Source organism: Chionomys nivalis, chromosome 7 (assembly GCF_950005125.1).
Source record: "Chionomys nivalis chromosome 7, mChiNiv1.1, whole genome shotgun sequence".
NCBI classification, from domain to species: Eukaryota; Metazoa; Chordata; class Mammalia; order Rodentia; family Cricetidae; genus Chionomys; species Chionomys nivalis.
The window spans coordinates 79,646,524-79,671,075 of NC_080092.1; the positions used below are offsets into that span (position 1 = coordinate 79,646,524).

A 24,552-nucleotide genomic window follows, 5' to 3' on the forward strand; every position below is an offset into this window, starting at 1 on the left:
CACTGAACTAGTTGTTGGAGGCGTCACACACAGCCTCTAAGTACCCTGTAGAGTTGTAGCAACAGTAACAGGATTGTAGTGGCATAAGAATAGATGAGTACACTGATCTGTGGAATATAACAGCAAATCCAGAAATAAACCCACGCACTATGGCCTTCCAAGTTTTAATAAAGTTGCTATGAACATATTTTTGGAGAGGGCCTCTTTAGCAACTTGTGTTAGAAAAACAAGATGCCTACATAGAGAACTGAAATGCATCCCTTGCTTGTCTCCCTAGACAAATGTTTACTCAAAATAGACAAAACACATTAACTCAAAATTTGAAAATATAAGAACATTCCAAATGTTGGAAAGACTTTACAAAAAATGAATCTCATAAAAGGATTATCAGAATGCAGAGAAAAAAGGCTGGAAAAAGAAAAAATTATAGCTATTCATTGCCCAGAAAATTAATATCCAGAATATATTTAAAAACTCAACAATATTTAAAAAATTTAAAATATTATAATCAATGAATACACAATATGTTCAGAAGATTTACAGTTCAGTGACCAAAAATCAAGGCTTGATCCTGACAGCATGAAACTCTCTTCATTATATTAGATATTTGTCGAAGGAAGTGGCACTGGGTTGGGTGTACGAGTATTAGACTGCTTGTCTTCTGCAGCCTGCCTTTTTACAGAGATTTGAGACAAAGTTGTTTATCAGGTAAGTGACCTGAGGAAGCATTGAGATGAACTTAAGGAATGAAATAAGTCAACATTAATCATGTGATCAGAATATCTCCAGAAGCAGTAGGGCTCTGAGCCACTGAAGACCCAGGGAAAGCTGTGTATTCTTGACTGAGTGAGCCAGGGCTTTGCTCACCCAACCCTTCTCACTGCTTGAACTCTGTGCCTGGGGGCTTCACCTCTTCTGTCTACTGCTGCTTCTTAAACACGAGCAAGTTCCGAGCACAGAGGTCTATGGGGCTTTACAAGAACATTCTTCTTTATAGGAAGAGGAGAGCCATGGGGACAGAACTGACACAGGCTGTCTTTACACTGAGAAATCTTTGTCCTTCAGAATTTGACAGATGTGGAAAACAATCTGAAAGGAGAAATAAGTAGACATGATACACATTGCATGCCTGCAAAATTCTGATTTATTTAAAATGTAAGAGAGTCTCCATTAAGAATACGGTAAAGAACAAATTTTTCTTTTTGGGTATAAGGACAAACTTTACAGATTTCAGAGAAAATTTAAATTTGTGGTCATTTTAGAGAAAGATAATAGGCAGGAATAAGGACAGACATTTGGAGGGCAAAATCATTATCAGTTGGAACAGAGGCTTTACAATGTGCCTCTCAGGATCAGCCCACAGGTGATCTACATCAGAAATCCTGTGTGAGAAAGAACAGGAGTCTGTGAGTGACAGTGCTCAGCAGCAGGAACAGCTAGAGCATGCTGGTTGGCAGCAGGAGGTCTGGCAGCAGGTAGGGCGGCAGCAGCTGGAGATGCAGCACTGAGGCCTGCAGCAGCTGGGCACACAGCAGCTAGGGCAGCAGCAACTTGATCCACAACAGCTGGAACTGCCACAGCAGGGGCGGCAGCAGCTGGAGATGCAGCAGGAAGGCCTGCAGCAGCTAGAAATGCAGCAGCTGGGGCGGCAGCAGGAAGGCCTGCAGCAGCTGGGGCGGCAGCAGCTGGAGATGCAGCAAGAGGGCCGGCAGCAGCTGGACACACAGCAGCTAGGGCGACAGCAGCTGGGGCGGCAGCAGGAAGGCCTGCAGCAGCTAGAAATGCAGCAGCTGGGGCGGCAACAGGTGGGCTGGCAGCACACAGACTGACAGCAGCTGGGTCTGCAGCAGCTGGAAACACAGCAGGTGGGCCTGCAGCAGGTGGGCCTACAGCAGGTGGGCCTGCAGCAGCTGGGCTGGCAGCAGCCTTGGCCACAGCCCTCCTCAGAGCAGACAGAGCCACAACAGGAGCTGACCATGGTGTCAGAGGTGGAGGTTCTGGGTGGGTTTACAAGAAGATGGGTTGGAAGATTTGGAAGTGGGAGTCTCTCTGTCCACATCCCCTTTTATACCCTACTGAGGGGCTGCTGTCCTCACATGCAGCATTCTTTCCTTGTTATTATTTGTGTTAATAAGTAGGCGATTATCAAATTAAGTGAGTTTCTTCTTCTGGCTAAATTATCAAGGTAGATGGAAAACACAGCTTCTTTTCCTGGTATTACATACGATTCATCATCAGCTTTGGCTGAACCATTTCCTAAGTATCTTTCTCGCTTTAGTTTCTTCCAAAAAGAATGTCACATGACATTGTGTATCTAGGCACTGTATGGTTCAGTGTCATGGCAGATGGCTCTAGTGCCTACCCTTAGATAACCATTGCTATTAAAGACCCATAATTGTTTCTGGTGACCCACGAGGATAAAACATTTTTATACTGATGATTCATCCATAATGGGTCAGGTTGGCCCAGAAGGTTTGACCACACACACACACACACACACACACACACACACACACACACAAATCCCTGTCTCGAAAAACCCAGTGGTATGAGAATAGGAAGCCTATTAAGCCATATCTCCTAGCCCAAGTGGAGCATGGTTCATTTCCTAGATTATTTTTTAATGAGAAACACAAAACAGTCTTAGGTAGAAAGTTGAATGATTTTCCTTTTCAGAAAGAAAACTCTAACCGAGTTTTAGTACTTCTTAAGGGAGATGGGCTTTAGCTCAACTATACATCAAAGTCTAGGTGTCTTCATTCTGCCATGGAGGTTTCTTTACCTTCCGTGTCTGGTAGCCTGTCCTTCTTTCTTTAGTAGGAACTTCTGACCCAGGCTCTAGCTTTTCTCAAATGTGCTTCAGAACTTCAGTTAGATGAGCAACTTCCTGCCTCTTGCTCTCTTTGGCCCTGAACTGTCTGTGTCTGTGGAGGTCCTCACCCCTGTAGATGCCTCACCTGTGCCTCTACTCAGGTAAGTGGGTTAGACTTCACCCCTCGGGTCCTCTTTTGAAAAAATGTAAAAAGATTGAGTACTTTTAAAAAGCAGATACCTACATGAAAGGGTATCAGTTTATATTTATTTATAGTGGGGACACACTAATGGCTTAAGAGGTGCAAAAAATCTCATCCAAGCAGCTAAGTGATTGGGGTTTCTAAAAATGAGGGATGATACCAGTTCATTATTCATGGTCTGCTGGTATAGAAACAGGCAGAGACTTGCTGTAGCTATGTGATGACATCATCAAATGTCTTAATTAGGACCACTTAGTGACCAAGCACATTGCAGGATTTTTATCACACTTACTTGCTTAGCAAACATTTGATTTACTTGTATCTTCATTGACTTGTAGCTGTGAATTAGGTTATATGTAGTTTAAACAGTGATACACACAGGAGGTTTGTTGTAGTTGTTTGTTTGATTCACTGTTATAAGGTGGGCCAAGGAGGAAACAAAAGTTTTGGATAAAGACTGTGGTTATCAGTAAGAAAAATTTTATTTCTGTTTAAAAGGATTAAGAAAGTCCTTTCCCCAAAGCTAAAAAAAAAGAAAGAAAAAGAGAAAAAAAGTAGAAGAAAACAGCAAATTCACTACAGATCAGTGTACACAGAATCACAAACCTTCACCTAGCAGAAGGCCATAGTGGCTGAAAAATGAACCCCTCCCCCGGGAGGGGGGAGACCCAGTAACAGTGTCTTGCTCCTTTGTAGAAGGTTCTTTATTTAATGACCGTGGGCTTAGACAATGAGCAGTGAAATCTGAGATCACCTCACTAAATTGTCTACATGGCAAATAACATCATCATCATCAACAACAACATTTCAATGTTTATTTTTTATGTAATAAAAAAATGTCTGTGGCTTTGAACCACTAATCTTTGAGCAGTGTAGACTGAAAAGCAATACTCCTTGTTTTTATTTTAGGCCACTTTAATACTCACAGGACACGAATGATATCAGTTCTCAGAATGGAACAACAGAGAATCAATGTTTGAAATGCCTATGTCTAGAATACTGGCTCCTACATTTCTTTTCTTGACTGCGTTGATGTGGGATTCTCCTCTGTATGCTGTGCATACCATTGGTTAATAAAGAAACTGGCTTGGCCTGATAGGGTAGAACAGAGCTAGGCAGGGAAAAATAAACTGAATTCTGGGAGAAAGGAGGCAGAGGCAGAGAGAAGCCATGGAGCTGCCACTGGAGATAGATGCCCTGAAAGTTTGCTGGTAGGTCAGGACCTCATGGTGATGCACAGATTAATGGAGATGGGTTAAATTAAGATGTAAGAGCTAATAAATAAGAAGCTAGAGCTAATGGGCCAAGCAGTGATTTAATTAATACAGTTTCTGTGTGATTATTTCGTGTCTGAGCCAGGCGGCCTTGTTTTCAGAAGGCCGGGAAACAAGTAGTCTCCCTACAACACCATGTTTATCCTTTGACCTTGGAGGGGAAAGTTACTAATATGAATTCTCCATTACTTTTATATAACTTCTCTTAGCTGCAGGGGGCCATGGGAATGTACAGCAGTGGGAACTAGTGTTTAACAGGTCCACCCACCAGATGCATGATTCCCTGTTGGGGGAACTCACTTGTCAAGGCCGTGGGGTTATTGACTTTAAACGACTGGTTGTTTTCGGTCCACAACTTTCTCAGGTACCACTGCCATGCCTCATTAATAATAAAAGCTGTGAAGTTCCTTCCATGGCCCTTTGATGGTGTGTTTTACACTTATTGGGCGCACATATAGCTGTGGATGGTCAGGAAGATTCTGAAGAAGAGAAATAAACCTAGGATAGTTTATATTACTTAGACTGACAGAATTCTCAGTCTCAAAGACAGTCTTTTACATGGACAGCTAACTTTAGACTTCAGAGCAGATTCACAATAGGCTGGTTACTCCTGGAGATGAATACATGAGGTCATTTTCCCAGGTGTTATATAGATGATTTAAGGTCAGGATAGAAGCAACCTTAGCAAACATAGCTCCCTGTAGTAAAGGACCTTTCTGCATGTACTCCCCAACCTCAAGGTTTAGCCAATTGTTTGCTGTCTAGGAACTCTCACCATCTTAGAGCTACATGCATGGGTCACTGTGACATTCATAACCTAGGAGAAACTATGTGAATTACCTTGTGTTATGAGAATGGATCTGGCCCTGAAAAAATGTAACTTATAATTGTTCTGAGTTTGGTTGAGGGAGAAGCAGTGAAGAGCAGCAACAGTGGAGAGAGAGAGAGAGAGAGAGAGAGAGAGAGAGAGAGAGAGAGAGAGAGAGAGAGGAGAGGGAAAGGAGGGGTAGGAAGGGTGTAGTGATGTGGAGGAAGCTGAAAGTGAACTAGAGAGGGTGCAGAGTGGAGAATGAGAAGGGATGAAGAACTAGTTAGGAAGCTGTGAAGAGAGATTTTTCAGAGAGAATTTTTCAAGATGAGGTAAAGAGAAAGTTGCCATCAGAAAGTGTTTGTGTTTTCTTATTTATCCTCTCAGATAGAAGAGGCCTAACCTTTAAGTAGATAAGAACTTTTCCCAAGTCATTGCTGTATTTGTGGATTTTTTTTTTTTTTTTGCATTTCCTGGTTGTACTGGCGCTGGTCCCCAAGTCAGACATACTTAGCCATGATGCTACCTCAGTGCATGTCTCAGACTAAGGCAGTTTAACTACTTAGCAAGTTAGTGGATGTTGTATAAAGACAAATTGACTATACATGTATATTTTTACTCCTTTGCTAAATACCCTATACTAGCTAGGGCAAGCAACCTTGAAATTGGCCACCAATTGTTATCATTTTTCTAGTATTCAAGATGTATGTAATTCCTCATCCTCAATTCGCTTACCTCTAACCAACAGCTTATGACAACACTCAGTGGGGAAGTGACAGAATATTGTGACTTTCCTCTTTGCCAGCTCTGTCACATAGGTTCTTCCTCTCATTGGCTTTTTGATGAATTCATACTAAGTGGGAGAGATTTGTATGACAACAAACTGAGAACAGCCTGAGCTCAACACAGGGCAAGTGCTGACTCTCACACCTCAGCAGCTTCAAAGGATCAAATATTCTCAGCCACCACAGAAGTGATCACAGAACCAGACTCCTCACTGGTGTCCCCAGTGCCAGCCGACATCTTCAGTGAAACCCTGAAACACACGAGGAAGACTGGCTGTACCTCATTCATGGTGCACAGAAACCGTGAGATAATGAACATGTGGTGGTTTTGTTGATACATTTTGAGGAAGAAATATAACAGAGATGTAGGTTACTAATCCATATTTATCTGATCCCATATAGCTCATAGAAAGGGGAGGAAGGGGTAAAATTCTACAGAGGAACAGATGTGCTGAAATGGGTATATTCATAAAGGGAGGAATAAATGAAATTTTAGATGATCTACTTTAGATTTTAGGTCTAGTGTTTATAGTTGTAATTTTAACTGTCAGTGGAGAAATACAACAGCTACAATCCAATAAGGACATACTAACCAATCCCTTAGAACTCTCAGGTTGGAACCTTGGTAGCTCTACAAAGTAAGTTGCATATACAGAAAGTACTTGTTAATCAATACTCCTAAGATAACTTCCTGTAGTAATTTTAACTGATTAGTTGGTGAGCACAGAATAAAAGCAATAGATGTGTGAAGTAGGTGGTAGGGTGGTCTATTCAGGTCACACATCCTTGAGCTAGTGTCAGTACATAATACAGGTGAGTCACAATGTTCACCTGTCTTGTTTCTCGGGTGATTGGGCTTAGCATAGATCTCATTCACCTGGAGGTGTCTGCCTCTCAACCATATGTACTGAAAGCTTTGGACCATAACCCCCAACACAACATCTTTTAAGATGAAAAGTTTTTGTTGTTGTTGTTTTGTTTTGTTTTTTGTTTTTGGTCTTTTTGTTTTTTACCATGGATATGTTGGTTTCAAAAATAAACAATGCTGCTTCCCTTGTTTAAGATTGTATTGACTATTCCTAGTGTTTTGTACTTTCACATGAAATTTAGGATTTTTTTTTTTTTAGTTCCATGAATGATGTCATTGAATCTGTGGTAGGAATTGCATTGACAATTTAGCTAGACACTGACGGTATGGCTATTTTCTCAGAACTCTGCCTATTCCTGAACATGGTATGTCTTTTCAGTTTCAAAATGTTCTTTAGTCCGTTTTCTTCAGTATTAAAAGAATTAAACCCAGGTCCTCTGAAAGAACAGCCATTGCTCTTAATCACTAAGCCATCTCTCCAGCCCCAAGACCTAAGAATTTAAGCACCAAAAGATCCAATCAATAAGCAGATAAATGATACAGATACTTTCTTTTTTGGGTTCCAAGTTTTTTATTAAAAATTTTCACATAATATATGCTTTATCAATTTTTATTGAGCTCTATATTTTTCTCAAACAGATACTTTCAAAGAGAAAATATATAAAGGATCACTAAACACATGGACAATGGTTCTATTTTTAACCATGAGGGAAATTAAATCATACCACATTGAAATTCCACCTCACCCTAGCCAGAATATCTACCATTATAGAAACAAGAAAAAATGGTATGGTGGATGCAAAGGAGTTGGACCCTTATACACTGCAAGTGGTAATGAAAACTGGCACACGTGGAAATCAGTGCAGAGTTTTCTCAAAACCTAAAGTAGAACTCCCAAATGATCTAGCCATACTACTGCTGGATGTGTGTAGAAAGAGATGGAAAGCAATATACGATAGAGAAGTCAATGCACCCATGTTTATAGTGTGGCTATTTATAATAGCTAAATCCGAAAATTAGCTCGTTGTGTATCTGCAGATGAATCAGTGATGGAAATGTGATTTACGCACACAATGGAGAATTATTCACCCACCAAGAAGAATGAAATTCTGTTATTTGCAGGAAAGAACATCAGACAAACAAGTGAGCCTCGGGAAGAGGAGCTTCAAATGTTGCCTCACATATGTGAAATCTTCCCAAAAAAGGATTGGAAAAAGTAAGAGGACTGAGATGGAAAATGATTAAGGTCAGCAAGAGGGCAGAGAGGGAATGAGTATCAGGGAAGGTAAGACAGCAAACCTAAGATGAGATTACTTTCTATACATATGAAAATGTCATATCGAGATGCTGTATTGTAAAGTTCTTAAATACTAAATGGAAACCTTCTGGCAATTTTTTAAATCAGCAAAAAGACTGAAGATGGATGGTATAACACAATTTGCACAAATATTGGACTAAAGCTACAGGTTCATGAAATAATAGATCAATAAAAAAAATAAAAAAAATAAAAAAAATAAAAAAAAATAATAGATCAATAAAGTAAGTAGCAATCCTGAAATTAGGCCTTGATACTGCATAGTCACTCAAGGTGCCTCTGTGTGGGTGCTGGGTGACCCATGAATAGGGATATGGGATTCTTGAGTTGCTTCACTGGTGGGGCTGTCTCAGATATGGTGGACAGCAGTGGTAGACATGAAGTAGGTACATGGGCAACAGTCTCAGGAAGAATTTGAACTTGAAAGGTAGTACCAGGCAAAGAGGAAGCTGAAAGGGACCACAATGAGCAGAGCATCACAGGAGACAACTAGCTCTCATGACACCCAGGGACTCAGGAACATCGCAGTGACACACTTCCTCTTGGAAGGAAGTGCTGGAGAGCATGTGATCTCAGTGCATTTCACTACTTGAGCTCTGTGCTCATGGGCTTCTCTATCCTTACTACAAACCATTCTTCAATAGAGGTGGTCATGGGATGTGTGTGTTTGCTCTATGCAATCTTCTTCCTATAATGGAAGACGAATACAGGGGGAACACAGTAGACACACGTGAAATCATCTGCTGTGATCATGGTACTATTAGAGATGAACTGAAATATTGACAAATGAGGATGACAATTCAAGATGGAGAGATGAGACATATGTACGCTTGTATTCTTGCAAAACTAAGATTTATTTAAACAGGGGAGAAAGCTGTTTTTGAAAATGGAGAAGAGAAAATTATAAGGATAAGTTTACAGATTTCATAAAAATCATTTTTGTGTTCATTTGACAGAGACACAGGGACAGTGTAATTGGAAGGTAAAAATAAATGTGTTAAGACAGAGGCTTTACAATGGGCTTCATGAGACTCATGGTTCACATCTGGAATGCTGGGTGATGAAGAACGGGAGACTGGGAGTGAGAGCACTCAGCAACAAGAACAGCTAGAGCATGCTGGGCGGCAGCAGGAGGTCTGGCAACAGGTGGGGCGGCAGCAGCTGGAGATGCAGCACTGGGGTCTGCAGCAGCTGGATACACAGCAGGTGGGGCGGCAGCAGGTCGTTTGGCAGCAGGAAGGCCTGCAGCAGCTGGAAATGCAGCAGCTGGGGCGGCAGCAGGTGGACCCACAACAGCTGGAACTGCTACAGCAGGGGCGGCAGCAGCTGGAGATGCAGCACTGGGGTCTGCAGCAGCTGGATACACAGCAGGTGGGGCGGCAGCAGGTCGTTTGGCAGCAGGAAGGCCTGCAGCAGCTGGAAATGCAGCAGCTGGGGCGGCAGCAGGTGGACCCACAACAGCTGGAACTGCTACAGCAGGGGTGGCAGCAGCTGGAGATGCAGCAAGAGGGCCTGCAACAGCTAGATACACAGCAGCTAGGGCGACAGCAGCTGGGGCGGCAGCAGGAAGGCCTGCAGCAGCTGGAAATGCAGCAGCTGGGGCGGCAGCAGCTGGGGCGGCAACAGGTGGGCTGGCAGCACACAGACTGACAGCAGCTGGGTCTGCAGCAGCTGGACACACAGCAGGTGGGCCTGCAGCAGCTGGGCCTGCAGCAGCTGGGCCTGCAGCAGCTGGGCTGGCAGCAGCTGGGCTGGCAGCAGCCTTGGCCACAGCCCTCCTCAGAGCAGACAGAGCCACAACAGGAGCTGACCATGGTGTCAGAGGTGGAGGTTCTGGGTTGATTTACAAGAAGGTGGGTTGGAAGATTTGGAAGTGGGAGTCTCCCTGCCCACATCCCCTTTTATACCCTACTGAGGGGCTGCTGTCCTCACAGGCAGCATTCTTTCCTTGTTATTGTTTAGGTTAATAAACAAGTAATTATCAAATTAGGCAAATTTCATTTCCTGGCTAAATTTTCAAGGTTAATGGAAAAGAGTTTCCTTTTCCTGGTGTGTTAGGGCTCACTGGCAGTTTTCGATGAACCATCTATGAAGTTTCTTATGGAATTTAGTTCCTTCTGGAAGGGTTTTCACAAGACACTGTGTGTCTTATTGCTCTGCTCTTCAGTTTCATGCTATACAGTGCTAGGCTGTGTACTCAGGCCACTATTACTCCCACGGATCTTTTCTCGTGACTGAGGAGGGTAAAAGGACAAGGTTAGACCCCAGACAACTCTCCATGTAGACTGTGATTCAGTTTCTAGATCTTTTAAAACTGGAGATGGAATAATCTCCAAGTAGTAAGATAGATGGTAAAAAGTTAGATTATATTCTTTTTTTTTCTATGAAAAACAAAACTCTAACACAAATTTTAATGTCACTATGGAGAGTTTTGGCTGCAGAGCTGAGCTATATCATAAAATGCATGTCCCTAAGTTGCTCCCTTTGGCCTTTTTACTTTACCAGCCTGTCTTTTGGCTTTAACTGATCCTGCCAGCCATATTGTTTCTGTTTCAAGATGTCAGAACTCCTACTGCACAGCTGTCGTTGCCTCTTTCTCTAAATTCAGTGGTTCTCAACCTATGGAGGTCACCTTTCACAGGGTGCCTAAGATGATCAGAAAACATAGAGATTTACACGACAGTTCTTAACAGTATCAAAATTACAGTTATGAAGTAGCAGTAAAAATAATGTTAACGTTGGGATCACATGAGGAACTGTATTAAAGGGGCACAGCATTAGAAAGGTTGTGAAGCACTAGTCTAGCTTGTACCCAACGTTACTGTGTCTGTTGAGGCCCTGGACCCTATAGGCACTCCTGCTCCCGGTGTTAGATGGTGGACTGGATTGCTCCCTTCAGGAGTTCTGTTAATACTGACATAAGAAGACAATGAGAGGAAGCGGGTGTTTCGATGGTAGGATTTCCGTTTGCATCTGTATACTGTGTGGTTAGAGGAAAGACTGCAACCTGCACAGTCCCCATCCCACTGGCTGGTTGACTACAGCTTCTGAGAAATAGGTATGTTACTTTCTCTTCTTCCCTTAGGGTGAAGAACGAGAGGCTAGCTGGTGATAATTTAAAGACCAATCCCACACAAACTTTGCTCTCCTTGGCTTGCTAAGCCACATTTATTTATTTTTTATTTATGTATTTATTTATTTATGCTTTTACTTTAGGATATTTTTCTGTAGCACTGATGAAGGTGAAGAACGGAAACATGTATGTGTCCATAGCAATAGTAAATTGCTTGCTAGATTTAAAACGTCATAGAAAGAGTAAAAATATAAAGACACAGTTGATTTAGGGAAGGTAATGCAGCTCTCTGGGGCTAAGGCTAAGACCCAGTTGTAGAATGCTGTATAGCATGTGCAAGAAGAGTCTATGGTCAAACCCAGCACTGAACACTGCACATGAGAATTAAGCCAAGGGCTCGCTCCCACAATTAAACAATGGAGTGAATTACCTCTGTCAAACAGTTTGCAAACAATCATAGCCACTAAGCTAGTTGGGGACATGACTGATTCATTTAGCAAGGGTCACAAATTGACCTTCCCAAAATAATAGTTCACATAATAGGTCTGTAGTAGATCATATGTATCAAAAGGTTGTAACATTCCATGGTTTATTCCAGTGCCCAACAAAGATTGAGGTCTCTCTCCTTAGAACTTCCACACTACAGAGCTGCATTCATACAGAAGAGAGCATGCAAAACCAGTTACATTTCACTCAGTGGCATCTAAATCACAGATAAAATTTCCCTGAATTGGAAACATTGAGCTCTAAGCCCTGTAGACTAAGAGACCCACAGCACTGAGAATGGTCCTGAAGCCCAGTGGGAAGCCACTATAGATGGCAATAGGGTAATTAAAGAGGAAACTCCACGCTGAGAGAATCACTCTGTATACACTTCACCAAATTTTCTGGTAGTCTGGAATGGATAATTGATGCCAGTGTGATAGAAGCGACCAGAACTGACAGCTGGTGGCAGTGCAATGCCCCAGAACCACGTGATGTCTACCCTTGCACTATGTAGGTGGGCTTAGAATGGAGGGGAGACATCTGTATTTGCAAAAGGCATCCAGGAACTGTGTCACGTCGTTCAGAAACCCGGCCCAGGATGAGATGGTATCTTGTCAAGCATCATGTTAGTTTATACAAATTCCTGGTATGTATTGTGTCTGTAATTAAAAAGGATAATTAAGTGAGTAACAGTGTCTAACTTATAACCTCATGATCTATACAGAGAACACAGTAGGTGCATGCAGTGGGAAGCCTCATACTTCCAGTACAATTGACTTCCTTATAATTAAAAATGAAGCTCCATTAAGTACTAATGAATATATATTAAATGAATACATGTATAATGAATGGGTGGAAAAATATGAAGTAATGAATATGTTAAATACACAAATGAAAATATATTAAACAGTATTATCAGTCTTGAGAGTGATCTATGCATTAAAATCATTAAAATGCCCTCCCACATTGATTGATTCCTGTTTGCTTGTAAAATATTTTCATTGCTCAGCTGGGTAGAGGTAGTGCATGCCTTTAATCTCAGCACTCTGGAAGCACAGACAGGCTGAACTCTATGAGTTCAAGGTGATCGTGGGCTACAGGACCTAGTTCCAGGACAGTCTCCAGAGATACAGAGAAGCACTGTCTTAAAATACCCAAAAGATATATATATATATTTCTTAATCTGATCTTGTTGTTTAAACCTAGTTAATCATTTCAGTTCATCTGTTTGAAAATAAGCTTTTTTCTTAGGAAAACATGCATATACTAGTGATGTGTGAGTCTCCTCTGTATGCTGTGAATATGTTTTATTACCATTGGTTAATGAATGAAGCTGTTTTGGCCAATGGTTTAGCAGAGTAAAGTCAACAGAGATATACAGAGAGAGTAGGCAGAGTTAAGGAAAAGCCATGTAACTACCGAATGAGGAAGACCCCTACCAGAACCGTACCAGTAGACTACAGCCTTGTGGTAGTACACAGATTGATAGAAATGGGTTAATTTAAGAGACAATAGCTAACTAGGAATATGCTAGAGTCATTGGTCAAACAGTATTGTGATTAATATAGCTTTTGTGTGATTATTTGGGTCTGAGCAGCTGGGAAACCAGCACATAGTCTCTGCCTACTAGAAAGTGTAAGTGTATATTTACATCACAATAGCTCTTAAGAAAGTGTAGACTAATTAAAGAGACATTTCATCTCCAAGTATTGCTTTATCTGTCCTGACCACATCTCTACCCACACAACCCCAAAGAATCACTACCCCAGGATCCTAGATGATCTTCATTTTGGTTTTCTTGACACCATTAGCCAGCCAATAATATCTGCAAGCAGTGTAGTTTAGTTTTATAGAAACTTTGTGAATATTGCATAGACTATCAATATCAGAATTTTTTCCTTTTGCTTGGTATTATATTCTACCTGGGATCAGGGTTCCCCTACTGTGTCCTCAGTTCTCTCTCCTGCTCTTCCACCGCACATGTGTGAATCCTTTCTTGTGAGCAATTTTCTTCTAACCAACAGCACAGGGCAACAATCAAGGGTGAAGCAACCCAAGACTGTGACTTTCCTCTTGGTGTCCAACTCTCCTACACATTGTCCCTGTCACTGCCTTCGATGAAACCAGGTGTTGTGTGGGAATCCTGAGGCTCTCATTCCAATGCTACCAGAGAAGCAAATATTCTCAGCAATCGCAGAGGTGGAGGTGGGAGTAGGCCCTTCCAGACTGTCCCTAAAAGAGCACCCAGTGCCAGCTGACGCCTTCCCTGATTCTGTGTGACACACAAGGACACAGACAATGAAGCCTGTCTATGCCTGATTCCTGATCCACAGAAACAGATAATAAGTGTGTGGTGTTCTAGCTTCTTTGTGTTCAGGGAGTAGTATAACCATTGATTGTTATTCTAGACTCATTTGGTCTCTCAACACCTATGAAGGGAGAGAAATCAAAAGGTGAATGAAGTAGATACACTAGGATATTCTTAGTCATGAGGTTTGAAAACCAGTTGATGACTGTTCCCTGTGTGATCCAGTAAACTCTCAATTTACCCAGGCATTAGGGGAAATTTGGGTCAATTTTGCAAGAAAAATAAGGAGACACAATGTTATTTTATTTATGTTCCTTCAACATTTCACTTTATTTAAGATGTAGAAAGCTTGATTTTTAAAAAATATAGCAAAGAACAAATTATAGCAAGAGTTTACAGAGTTCAAAGGATGCTGAAATGTGAGTTCATTTTAGACAGAGACAGGCAGGAGTGTGGCAATGCATTTGTTTTCTCAATCAATCTTAGTTGTAGTAGAGGCTTTACAAGATGCCCCTCAGGACTCAGCACACAGAAGGTCTACATCAGGAATCCTGTGCGGTGAAGAACAGGAGACCAAGGGGGAGAGAACTCAGCAGCAGGAACCACTAGAACATGCTGGGCGGCAGCAGGTAGTCTGGCAGCAGGTGGGGCGACAGCAACTGGAAATGCAGCACTGAGGTCTGCAGCAGCTGGACACACAGCAGCTAGGGCGACAGCAGGAAGGTCTGCAGCAACTGGAAATGCAGCAGCTGGGGCGGCAACAGCTGGATCCACAGCAACTGGAACTGCCACAGCAGGGGCGGCAGCAACTGGAGATGCAGCAAGAGGGTCTGCAGCAGCTGGACACACAGCAGGTAGGGCGGCAGCAGGAAGGCCTGCAGCAGCTGGAAATGCAGCAGCTGGGGCGGCAGCAGGTGGATCCACAGCAGCTGGAACTGCTACAGCAGGGGCGGCAGCAGCTGGAGATACAGCAAGAGGGCCTGCAGCAGCTGGAAACACAGCAGCTAGGGCGGCAGCAGGAAGGCCTGCAGCAGCTGGAAATACAACAGCTGGGGCGGCAGCAGCTGGACACACAGCAGGTGGGCCTGCAGCAGGTGGGCCTACAGCAGGTGGGCTGGCAGCAGCTGGGCTGGCAGCAGCCTTGGCCACAGCCCTCCTCAGAGCAGACAGAGCCACAACAGGAGCTGACCATGGTGTCAGAGGTGGAGGTTCTGGGTGGGTTTACAAGAAGGTGGGTTGGAAGATTTGGAAGTGGGAGTCTCTCTGTCCACATCCCCTTTTATACCCCACTGAGGGGCTGCTGTCCTCACCTGCAGCATTCTTTCCTTGTTATTGTTTAGGTTAATAAATGGTTGATTATCAAATTAGGCAAGTTTCTTTTCCTGGCTAAATTATAAGGCAGATGAATCTCATCATTTCCTTTTCCTGGTTTGCTCATTGTCTGCTGCTGCTGAGCCCTCGCTCCAGTTTCAAAAGACAAGGTGCATTCTTGTCACCATTTAAACATCTTTCCTGTTTCAATTTCTTCCAAGAGAGGTGTCACCTGGAATTTTGCATCTTGTTCTGCTCACTTTGTTCTATATTTGTATGGCCCACTGTACCCGTATGTCAGGACTGTGGTAATGTAATTTTTTTGAAAATATCTCTTACAGTCAAATAGACTGGGACTTTTGCTATATATATTCACACACAGATTTAAAAAATATATTTTATTTAAAATATATTATTTTAATATGTAGTAGTATATATTTAATGTTATGATATTATTATATATTATAACTATGAATATTATATATAATATTTTAATAAAATATCTACAGAGACAAATAAAAGCATCAATAAAAGGTGTTTTGTTAATTATAGGAGTTTCTAGGCAAATTTAAGGAGATTAAGAAAGACATTTCCCATGTCCATATATATGCATATATAAATATATGTATACATACAAACACACACATATAGTTACTTTTTGAGAGGTTTTCGAAAGAGGATTTCTCTGTAGCTTTGGAGTCTATTCTGGAAGTAGCTCTTGTAGACCAGGCTGGCCGCGAACTCACAGAGATCCACCTGCCTCTGCCTTCCCAGTGCTGGAATTAAAGGCCTCACCACAACTGTCCGGTTCGAATATGTTACTTCTTAAGGACTATCTTTTTCATGGCTTTTGGTAGGAGGGGGAATAACTCAATTTTCTTGAAGAGCTATTTTCATTTGCAGGGGGTTGTGGGTGTGGTTGTACATGCATGTGTGTGTATGCATATGTATCAAGGTATCTAGAAGCCAGTAGAGGACTTCAGAACTGGAGTTAAGGACAAGGTGTGCATCCTCTAGCATGGCTGATCCTTGAACCAAACTCTCGTCCTCTACAAACACAGCCAGCTCTCTCAACCACTGAGCCATCTCTCCAGTTTCAAAAGACAAGGTGCATTTTGGGCATAGACAACAGGTAGATAATACCAGTCCCTGAGCCAGTGGTTTTCATGGTTGGCTACATGATGGGGCCATGCTGAAGATTGTGGCAAACTAGCCAATTCTTGGCTTCTTATTTGGTTGTTCTGGAATGGAACCTGGAGCTCAGAAGATTTTCAACCTTCTCAGATTCTCTCAACGGGCACTGAAGTTTGAGACCCACCTCCTTTAATTTTCCACAGTCCATGCATTTGGGTCTATTTCAATTAAGAAAATAGGTTGCAAAATAATGAACTTTCAATTAATGGTAAGTGAATAATAGAGAAATCACCCCAAATCACAAACAATGACCTTTGACCTTTGGTGAATACTCTTTACTGTTGTCAGCTACTCTATTCCCAACACCTGCAGACCCACATGGGTAAGAGAAACTGCGCTAACTTGAAGTACAGTGAAAAATTATTATAGACAGACCACTGAGTGATGACAGAGGAAACTCAGAAGTGGGAACAACATGAACCCACGTACTGGGTAAGTCCTACCCACAATCTGTTTACGTAGAATTAAGATTTCACATCTGGACCATGCTTACAAATGCCTTTATGATGACATCATGAAAGAACTCAGATAATCACTGGGGAAATGTGAATGGACTCAGTTGGCATTTACAAATGCCATCCAAGAACCAGGCAATTTCAATAGAAAATGTAAGTAACCTGATATATGGGACGATAGGGACTTTAAAGGCATGGTAAGTAGACCAGACTTTACTTGCCAGTTATCACTTATGTAATGTAAATACGTAGCCCATTCTCTTCTAAAAATACTTGTTATATATTCTATGTGTAGATAAATATAATGTCAGTAGGTGGGTTTCATTCTGGCCATTTTTTCATGGTAATATCTTTATCTAAATAGAGCTACAATAGCCATTTTTAACAGAGAAATAATTAACCTTATTTTGGATTCATGTATGTTACTTTATAGTAAAAATTACATATATATTTCAGAATATATATTAAATAATACTGTTGGCCTCTTGCAAAATGATACATATACTCGAAAAGAATTTGTGAATTAATAACAAGGTCCATCTATTGTTAATTTAATTTCATTTTTTAAAAAATATTTCCATGTTATTTATTTATATCTGTTTGTTAGTATTTGGTTGTAGGCAACACAGAGGTCTAGCCTTGTGCTTACAGATAAGGAGAACTTGTAATGTTAAACAATGGTGTTGTTCCTTCAAAGGAAGGGATGCATGACCTGTTATCCATCTAGAAGGCTGGGGACAGATGTAGTTAGTAGCCTGGCAACCTTTTGCTACTTGTGTGGCCAACACCACAGTGTATCCTTCCCAAGACTCTTATCATGAGCTTATTTTTCTCAGTTAATCTATAGAAAGTGTTTTTATGGAAGGTCAATCAATCTATCTATGTATAGTCAATATATAAAACACATCTCTATGGAAGGTATCCCACATACTTTACACAAAGTTTCAATGTATTCACACCCCATCTTTATTTGGGTTACTTTGTTAGTCAGAGAGATTGGTATGTGTTTTGGTGTGCACAAGAAATTGAGTTAATCATCACCAGAAAAAATTTCAATTTGTGCTGTGCTTAAATATGCCTACAATAAATTACACAGGATCAGACTCCCAAAGTTGGAACCAGTGCCACCTACTTGGTCGTGTTGAACTTAACGGTCTTCTTGCCTTCCACAGATAAGATTATTCTGCTGACTGTGGCAGCCACCGAGATACGGGCATTTGGTATCATAAAAACACAGGTACAGTGGAAGGTGTTTGAAATACTCATGTGTAACATAGAAAATAATTATTAAGCCAGTATCTACCCACCAAAAGCCCAGCGGAGAATCTTTGCTTCATCAAGTAGAGTTCCCGTATGTCTTTCTTGACTGTATCTCTCTCCCTCCATCACAGAGTGACTTTCCCAATTTTTGTAGTAATCTTTTTCATTTCTTTTACTCAACATTCAGTCACCTAGGTTTGTATTCTTGAACAATTAAAGTTTAGTTTTACTGTTTTTGAACGCTCTGCAGCAGAATGCCATTCTGGGTTCTGAATTTCAATTCTTCTGTTTAGTGTTCTATACTCTCTTGGACAGACAACCTCAAAGGTAGCCTCAGTTAACCTCACTGCATGCATGCTTAGGCAAAGTATTCACCAAATGCTGTGCGTTACAGTCTGAGTCTCCAGAAAGCCAACATAAGGAGGTTTTGTGAGCACTCGAGAGGAGGAACCACAGAAGAGGACCATAGCTCTTTGAGTCATGCCTTCCATTAGGATTTGTCTTCGTTAGGGTTTCTATCGCTGTGAAAAACACCATGAACAAAAGCTATTTGGAAAGGAAAGGGTTTGCTTCAGCTTGCACTTCTTTAGCATCATCTGTCACTGAGAGAAGCCAGGGCAGGAACTGAAGCAGGACAGAAGACTGAGACCGGAGCTGGTGTAGGAAGCCATGGAGGAGTGCTGTTTACTGACTTGCTCCTCATAGCTTGTTCAGCCTATTTTCTTATACCATACTGAAGGGTCTAAGAATTAGAATATAAAAATACAGATTCCAGAATTTAGAAATAAAGAAATATAAAGTTGTAAGCCTAAGAGAATGCGCGCAGACTGTCAGTAGCTTGAGGATTAACTATTAAGAGTGGGTTACTCTGTTCTACAACCCATAGCTCTATTGCTAAGGCCAAAACATCTCTTGCAAACTCAGAATTAGCCTAAAATAACACCACAACCTTATCCGTGATTAATGACTGATATGAGCTGAGTTAACTTTTTGGAGGTGGATATACGTGACCTCTGGATTATGCATTATCCCTGCTGCATGAAACTGGTAACATCGAAGGAGAAATTGCAGAGCTTCAGTAAACCACACGAACTACCAGGGAAGACAATGGATTAAGTATAAGCATTAGTTTAACTGAAAAACTCTGTTAATAAAGACCGTAAACTAAGGCAATCTATATCTGAGTTTTACCTCGAGATTGTAAAATTTCCTTGGTTCAAACCTACTGCTTGGTGCTCCCATTACTATAACAAGGTGGGTTCAGAAACTGGCGTTTGCCACAGCCTTACACACTCCATCTCTGGCTGGATCTTAGCTAACTGATAAGCTTTCTGTGTCCCCTGGAGATTTTTTTATTTTAATTTTTTCCTGATTTTGGTGATCTGTACCCATCTTTATGCAACCCCTGTGGACCCAACATACAGGACCACAGGATCAGGAGCAGTAGCCAGTGAGCTGGGCTCACCCATCTCAACCATTAATTAAGAAAAAGCCCCCCGCCCTGGTTTTAAAGTCATTTCCTCTTCCCAGAAAACTCTTTTTTGCAGGCTCATCCTCTGTCACTGGATTTGATGAATTTAGGTGGGAGAAATTCATGGAGCAAAACTAGGAGATGCTGAGGCTTTTTCCCAGTGGTGCCAAGGAAGAAGGTGTTCTCAGCTATCCCAGAAGTGAGCTTCAAATTGAATTTCCTCAGAGTGACTCCACAGAAGAGCCCCCAGTTGTGGCATAATGTCCCACCGACCTGGCACCAAAGGGATAGTAAGCAACCTCTACTGGCCATGAAACCCAGCTAAGCTATACCTGGCCTGGCTCCAGAGTTTTCAAACAGTCCCTAGGTCTTTTTCTGTGTTACAAATAAATACCTTTTGTTGCTCTTATGTGAATTTTGACTTAGAGTTTCCCATGGATACATAGCCTTTGCAAACTTGGTTTAGAGGAGATCTGGAAAACTGTGGTACCTCGTGAATCAGGTATTTGTACCTGGCATTGTACTGTTGGAAGTGACTATTAGTTTGTTTGGAGATATGGAAATCTACTAGTTAAAGCGTAAAAATAGGAAAAAATAAAGATGCTGGGAGGTGAAGGCAAGCGCTTCAGTTCACTGAGACTGAGCCCCCTGCAGTCACGGAGGCTAAGTTCATTCTCAGTGTGTCTCTGTGTCTTCATTTCACAGACCCGCATGAACTCACAGACCCGCACTGAAAAATTCTCAACACCAATGCCAGCAAACATCTTTATTGAAGCTTATGAAGTGCCAGGAATCCAACAATGCAACCACATTGTCTGATTCCTGGCCAACAGACACTGTAAGTTAACTGAGTGCAGTCTTAAAACCACTAACTTTTCTTGAAGTCACATAATGACAAGCAACTGGTGTACAAAAACACCAAGAAAAAGAAGATAACAAAGGTTGCAGAGAAGTAGATATGCTAGAATATACTTATTCTTTAGGGCCATAAGCCCAACAAACTCATTTTGTTTCTGGGTGACCCAAGAGATGCTCTGTTTACTACAATGATGAGGATGGGGCAATTAAGGGGTCACCAGCATTGTGGAGAAATTCGGAGTAGAGAGAATTAACTAAACCCTCATTTTATAGGAAGTATTGCTGCAGAATGTAGCTTCCTAGGAGTAATGGGAATGATAAGATCATAAAAGAATCCAGGCAGAACCATTTAGTTCTGAGAATTAATATAGGTATAATTATGGGATGGGTAACCAGTTAGGAATGGCAACTGGGACAGGAGTTGAGTGTAACTCCCAGCAATCTGTGGGTTTTAAAGGAGAGCCTGATGTTCCTAATTGTAAGACATGGGCACCCACACTTGGAATATCTGTTACTGTAGGCTCCGCAGATATATGTGTATCAGTACATACGTATATGCATATCTATTTATGTTTTATTAGCATATGTTAATGGAACAAGATAAAGGATTTTATCATAGCATTCTATATCAGTATATAATGTACTTTGATGATACCCTTCTCTCAATCTCTCTCACTATATTTCTACCCTTTCCTAAAGTCCCTCTCTCATCTTCATATGTATGTTTTTTTCCACATATTGAAGGAAATGTGATTATTGTCCTTGTGAGCCGGACTGTCTTGTGGAAAGATTTTTAAAAGAGTCCTTGTTGTTAACTATAGGCACTCATGTTTAAAACATTAGTACTTACTGCCTTTGCTATGGACCACAGACTCTAATAGGCTGTGTTTTCATTTTTATTTGATTTTAGGAATTTTACACCTTCCTCAATGATTTATTCACTGACTGATCACTCAAATAATATATCATTTAATCTCTCTATGTCTGTATTGTTTCTGTAATCTCTTTCACTGCTGATTTCTATTTTCATTTCATTTTTATCTGATAACATACAAGAACATATTTAAAATTTTATGTTTGGTAGAAATTGATTTATGGTCTTAAGTAAGATTTGGAAAAAGTTTCACAGGGTCCTGAGGACATGTAGTATGTTTAATGGAACATTTTTAGATTTCTGTTTGGCCTATTTGACCTAATAGTATATGTCAGCCCTAAAGTTTTGTGGTAATTTTTGGAGAGGAGTCTAGGTGATCAATTGACTAAAAAATACGCATTGAAATCTTCCACTATTATTATGTCTGTACCAATCAATCCCTTTGTATTAGTAGTGTTGGTTCTATCAAGTTGAGTGCACAATTTTCAGTGTATATATTGGATCTTATGGGATGTTTTCTAACATGTATACATGTACCCTGAAAGAACTTAAGAAAGAGAAAATTTTCTAAGTTAGTGGCACCAATGGAAATCTATGGTTCCTCCTCCAAGTTCCATCCGGATAGATTTCTCAGACCCATGTGCCATTAATTGAAAAGGACGACAGTCCTCTGATAGATAGTGTGTCTCCAGTCAAAAGGCAAGATCAGCTGGTTTTTTCTTAGCTTCTCTGATCTAGCAGGCTTTCATGCCTACATCTGACTTCTGAGTCTTCGTTGGTAAATAGAACAATAGAGACTTGGTTTAAACCGACATATGGTTGAAACCCGCAACAGAGCTGGGGTGGTAGGACTAGAAGGCCCTCAAGGCACTGGCTAGGGGCTGGGGGACTGCAGATGTTAATTAAAATATCAGTTGATTCATATGCAGCCACTAAGCCAACAGAAAAACATCATTTGGCACCCAAGATAGGGTACCAAATGTAAAAGCCTTCTTTGGACTGCCAGACCCCAAATAATAATGACGTGCAGACTTATTATTAATCATGGAAGTTTGGCCTTAGCTTAGGCTTGTTTCAGACTAGCTCTTATAACTTAAATTAAGCCATTTGTATCAATCTACATTTTGTCACGTGGCTCATTGCCTCTCTTCCACAGAGTATGTCCGACTTTCTTAGCGTCTTGCTGATACGCCTAGATTCATCTTGAATTCCTTTCTTGCCCTGGAAGTCCTGCCTATTCTCCCCAGCCTAGCTATTGGCTATTCAGCTCTTTATTAAAGCAATCATAGTAACACATCTTCACACAGTGTAAGCAAATATCCTACAATAGTCAACCAAATCATATTTCAGTAGAATTCTCTAGGACAGTCCCCACAACGCAACTATATCATAAGAGATGTCAGTAGAAGACCATAAGGCCACTTAAAAGACCCAATTATAGCTATCTTGCAGTATATAAAATCTTGGTGGAAGTGAGCTAACAGCATCTGGTATGAAATGCGAAAGGAGCAATGATGCTATAAAGTTAGGAGAAGACAGCCCTAATATAGACCCAGTAGAAGTATAAATTCACTGTCTTAACCTCAGGTTGCCTTGAATATTCTGCTCTTCATCACAATATGATCTGAAAGAACATAGAGCGTCTGAATACCTGAAATTGACTCACAGTGACTGATTGCTCCGCCATGGTGATGTAGGGACCCTGATGAACAGTATATTTAGCACTGATGACCCACTATGCAGACCTGGAAATTTTAGTTTGAGTTCTAAATGTAAACGGCCAAGAATAGCCATTGTAGTTAAATAAGAATATAGTAGCCACTGGCTCAGAGCTCTCAGGTTATGATGTGAGTCATCAAAGAAGGCATCTGATATGTTCACTATAACTTGCTCTAGGTATTCCGACTAAATGAGCTGCAGTAACTAGAAGAAGGAGGTGTGTGGATGAATAAAAGAATGCTCTATCCAGGTGCCCTTTATCCTATGGTCCCTATCCTTAAGTTAGTGTGAGCATAGAATGGCTCATGCTGTTCGTTTGCTGTGTGCTATGTTTTGGGGGTACTTCTTTTCATATGCATATGCTGCCTTCTCCCCATGTATCTGCCCTCTCCTACGCCACATGGTCACAGACAGTGATAACTGATAGCAGTGCAAAGGTCTGCTATAGGAAATCCTACAGCCAGTAGTTACCCGCCCACTGGGGCGTGGCCTATTATACTATTTATGCCGATGTAGAGCATGTGTCTGGTCTCTTTGTCCAGCTGCAGGATTCAGTTTCTGATCTCTGTTCCAGCAGAGAATTCTGATTTGTGAGTCTACCCCTAAATAAATGACTGCCTAGTTCTCAATTCTGAGCTAGTGTGGAATTTATTTTAAGTGTCCTTCTTCATCAAAGGTCCAGATCTTTTGCCTCTAAGGAAGGAAGGGTTGTAGTCTTGCTCAAATTCTAGAACCTCCCTATCAAATGGTATCAAATGTATTGGCATTTATAGAAAACATACTTTGTTTCTATTAATGTAATCTTCTCCCTGGAAGTTTCTTCTAGGTTCCTCTGGGGAGCCTTTTTTTGTTGTTGTTGTTATTGTTTTGGCAAAAGTTCCTGTTTAAGGCTCTACTTTTACCAAACCCAACAGAGCACACACTTCTTTGGACAGCCCCTTACATAGCCTAATTCATCAAGCTGCCGACTGATAACTCCTTAAATGCAGGTAGGAGCATAGAGGTTTGAACTCTCCTGCCTAAAGCTTGGTCTTTGTAAGAGACTGTCTGCAGGAGGGATCTAGGAACTGGCTCTAAACATCCTTATTTATGCTTTCTAATGAAGATTTCTGAGGGAAAAGAGCTGGCATGCATGCCACCATGTCCTGTGTCTTTTCATTTTTAGAGATGGGCTACAGAAAATCTGACACATAACAACAGGAAAGAAAAAGAAGACAAAATGCTTTTATACTTATATGGCTGGAAAGCCCACATTTATTTCAGTTGTAGCAATGACTCCATTTTAGGAAATAGGGCAGAGAACAAGTGCTTCCATGAGGGGGTCAGATACTAGGTTCAAGGAATCTAAAGGAAATTCAACATTGTGTTCATATAAGAAAGAGAGAGTAGAGTAGTGAGAGATAGGGTCTATTTGTAGGCAAAAACAGCATTCTAATCAACTGGAATTAAGGACTTATAGCTGGCATCGCAGGATTCAGC

General features: G+C 41.2%; 3 protein-coding genes across 3 annotated transcripts; all 3 read right to left on the minus strand.

Annotated features, from left to right (window-relative positions):
• Positions 1–1,420: 1,420 nt before the first annotated feature.
• On the minus strand, positions 1,421–1,978 carry LOC130878395 (keratin-associated protein 4-7-like). Its single transcript, XM_057776338.1, has one exon. It carries the CDS (start codon positions 1,976–1,978, stop codon positions 1,421–1,423), a length of 558 nt encoding a protein of 185 aa, XP_057632321.1.
• A 7,177-nt stretch (positions 1,979–9,155) lies between these two features.
• On the minus strand, positions 9,156–9,878 carry LOC130878391 (keratin-associated protein 4-12-like). The gene has a single exon (XM_057776331.1). It carries the CDS (start codon positions 9,876–9,878, stop codon positions 9,156–9,158), a length of 723 nt encoding a protein of 240 aa, XP_057632314.1.
• Positions 9,879–14,520: 4,642 nt separating this feature from the next.
• On the minus strand, positions 14,521–15,123 carry LOC130878394 (keratin-associated protein 4-11-like). The gene has a single exon (XM_057776336.1). The coding sequence runs from the start codon at positions 15,121–15,123 to the stop codon at positions 14,521–14,523; it is 603 nt and encodes a 200-aa protein (XP_057632319.1).
• Between the last annotated feature and the right edge of the window lie 9,429 nt (positions 15,124–24,552).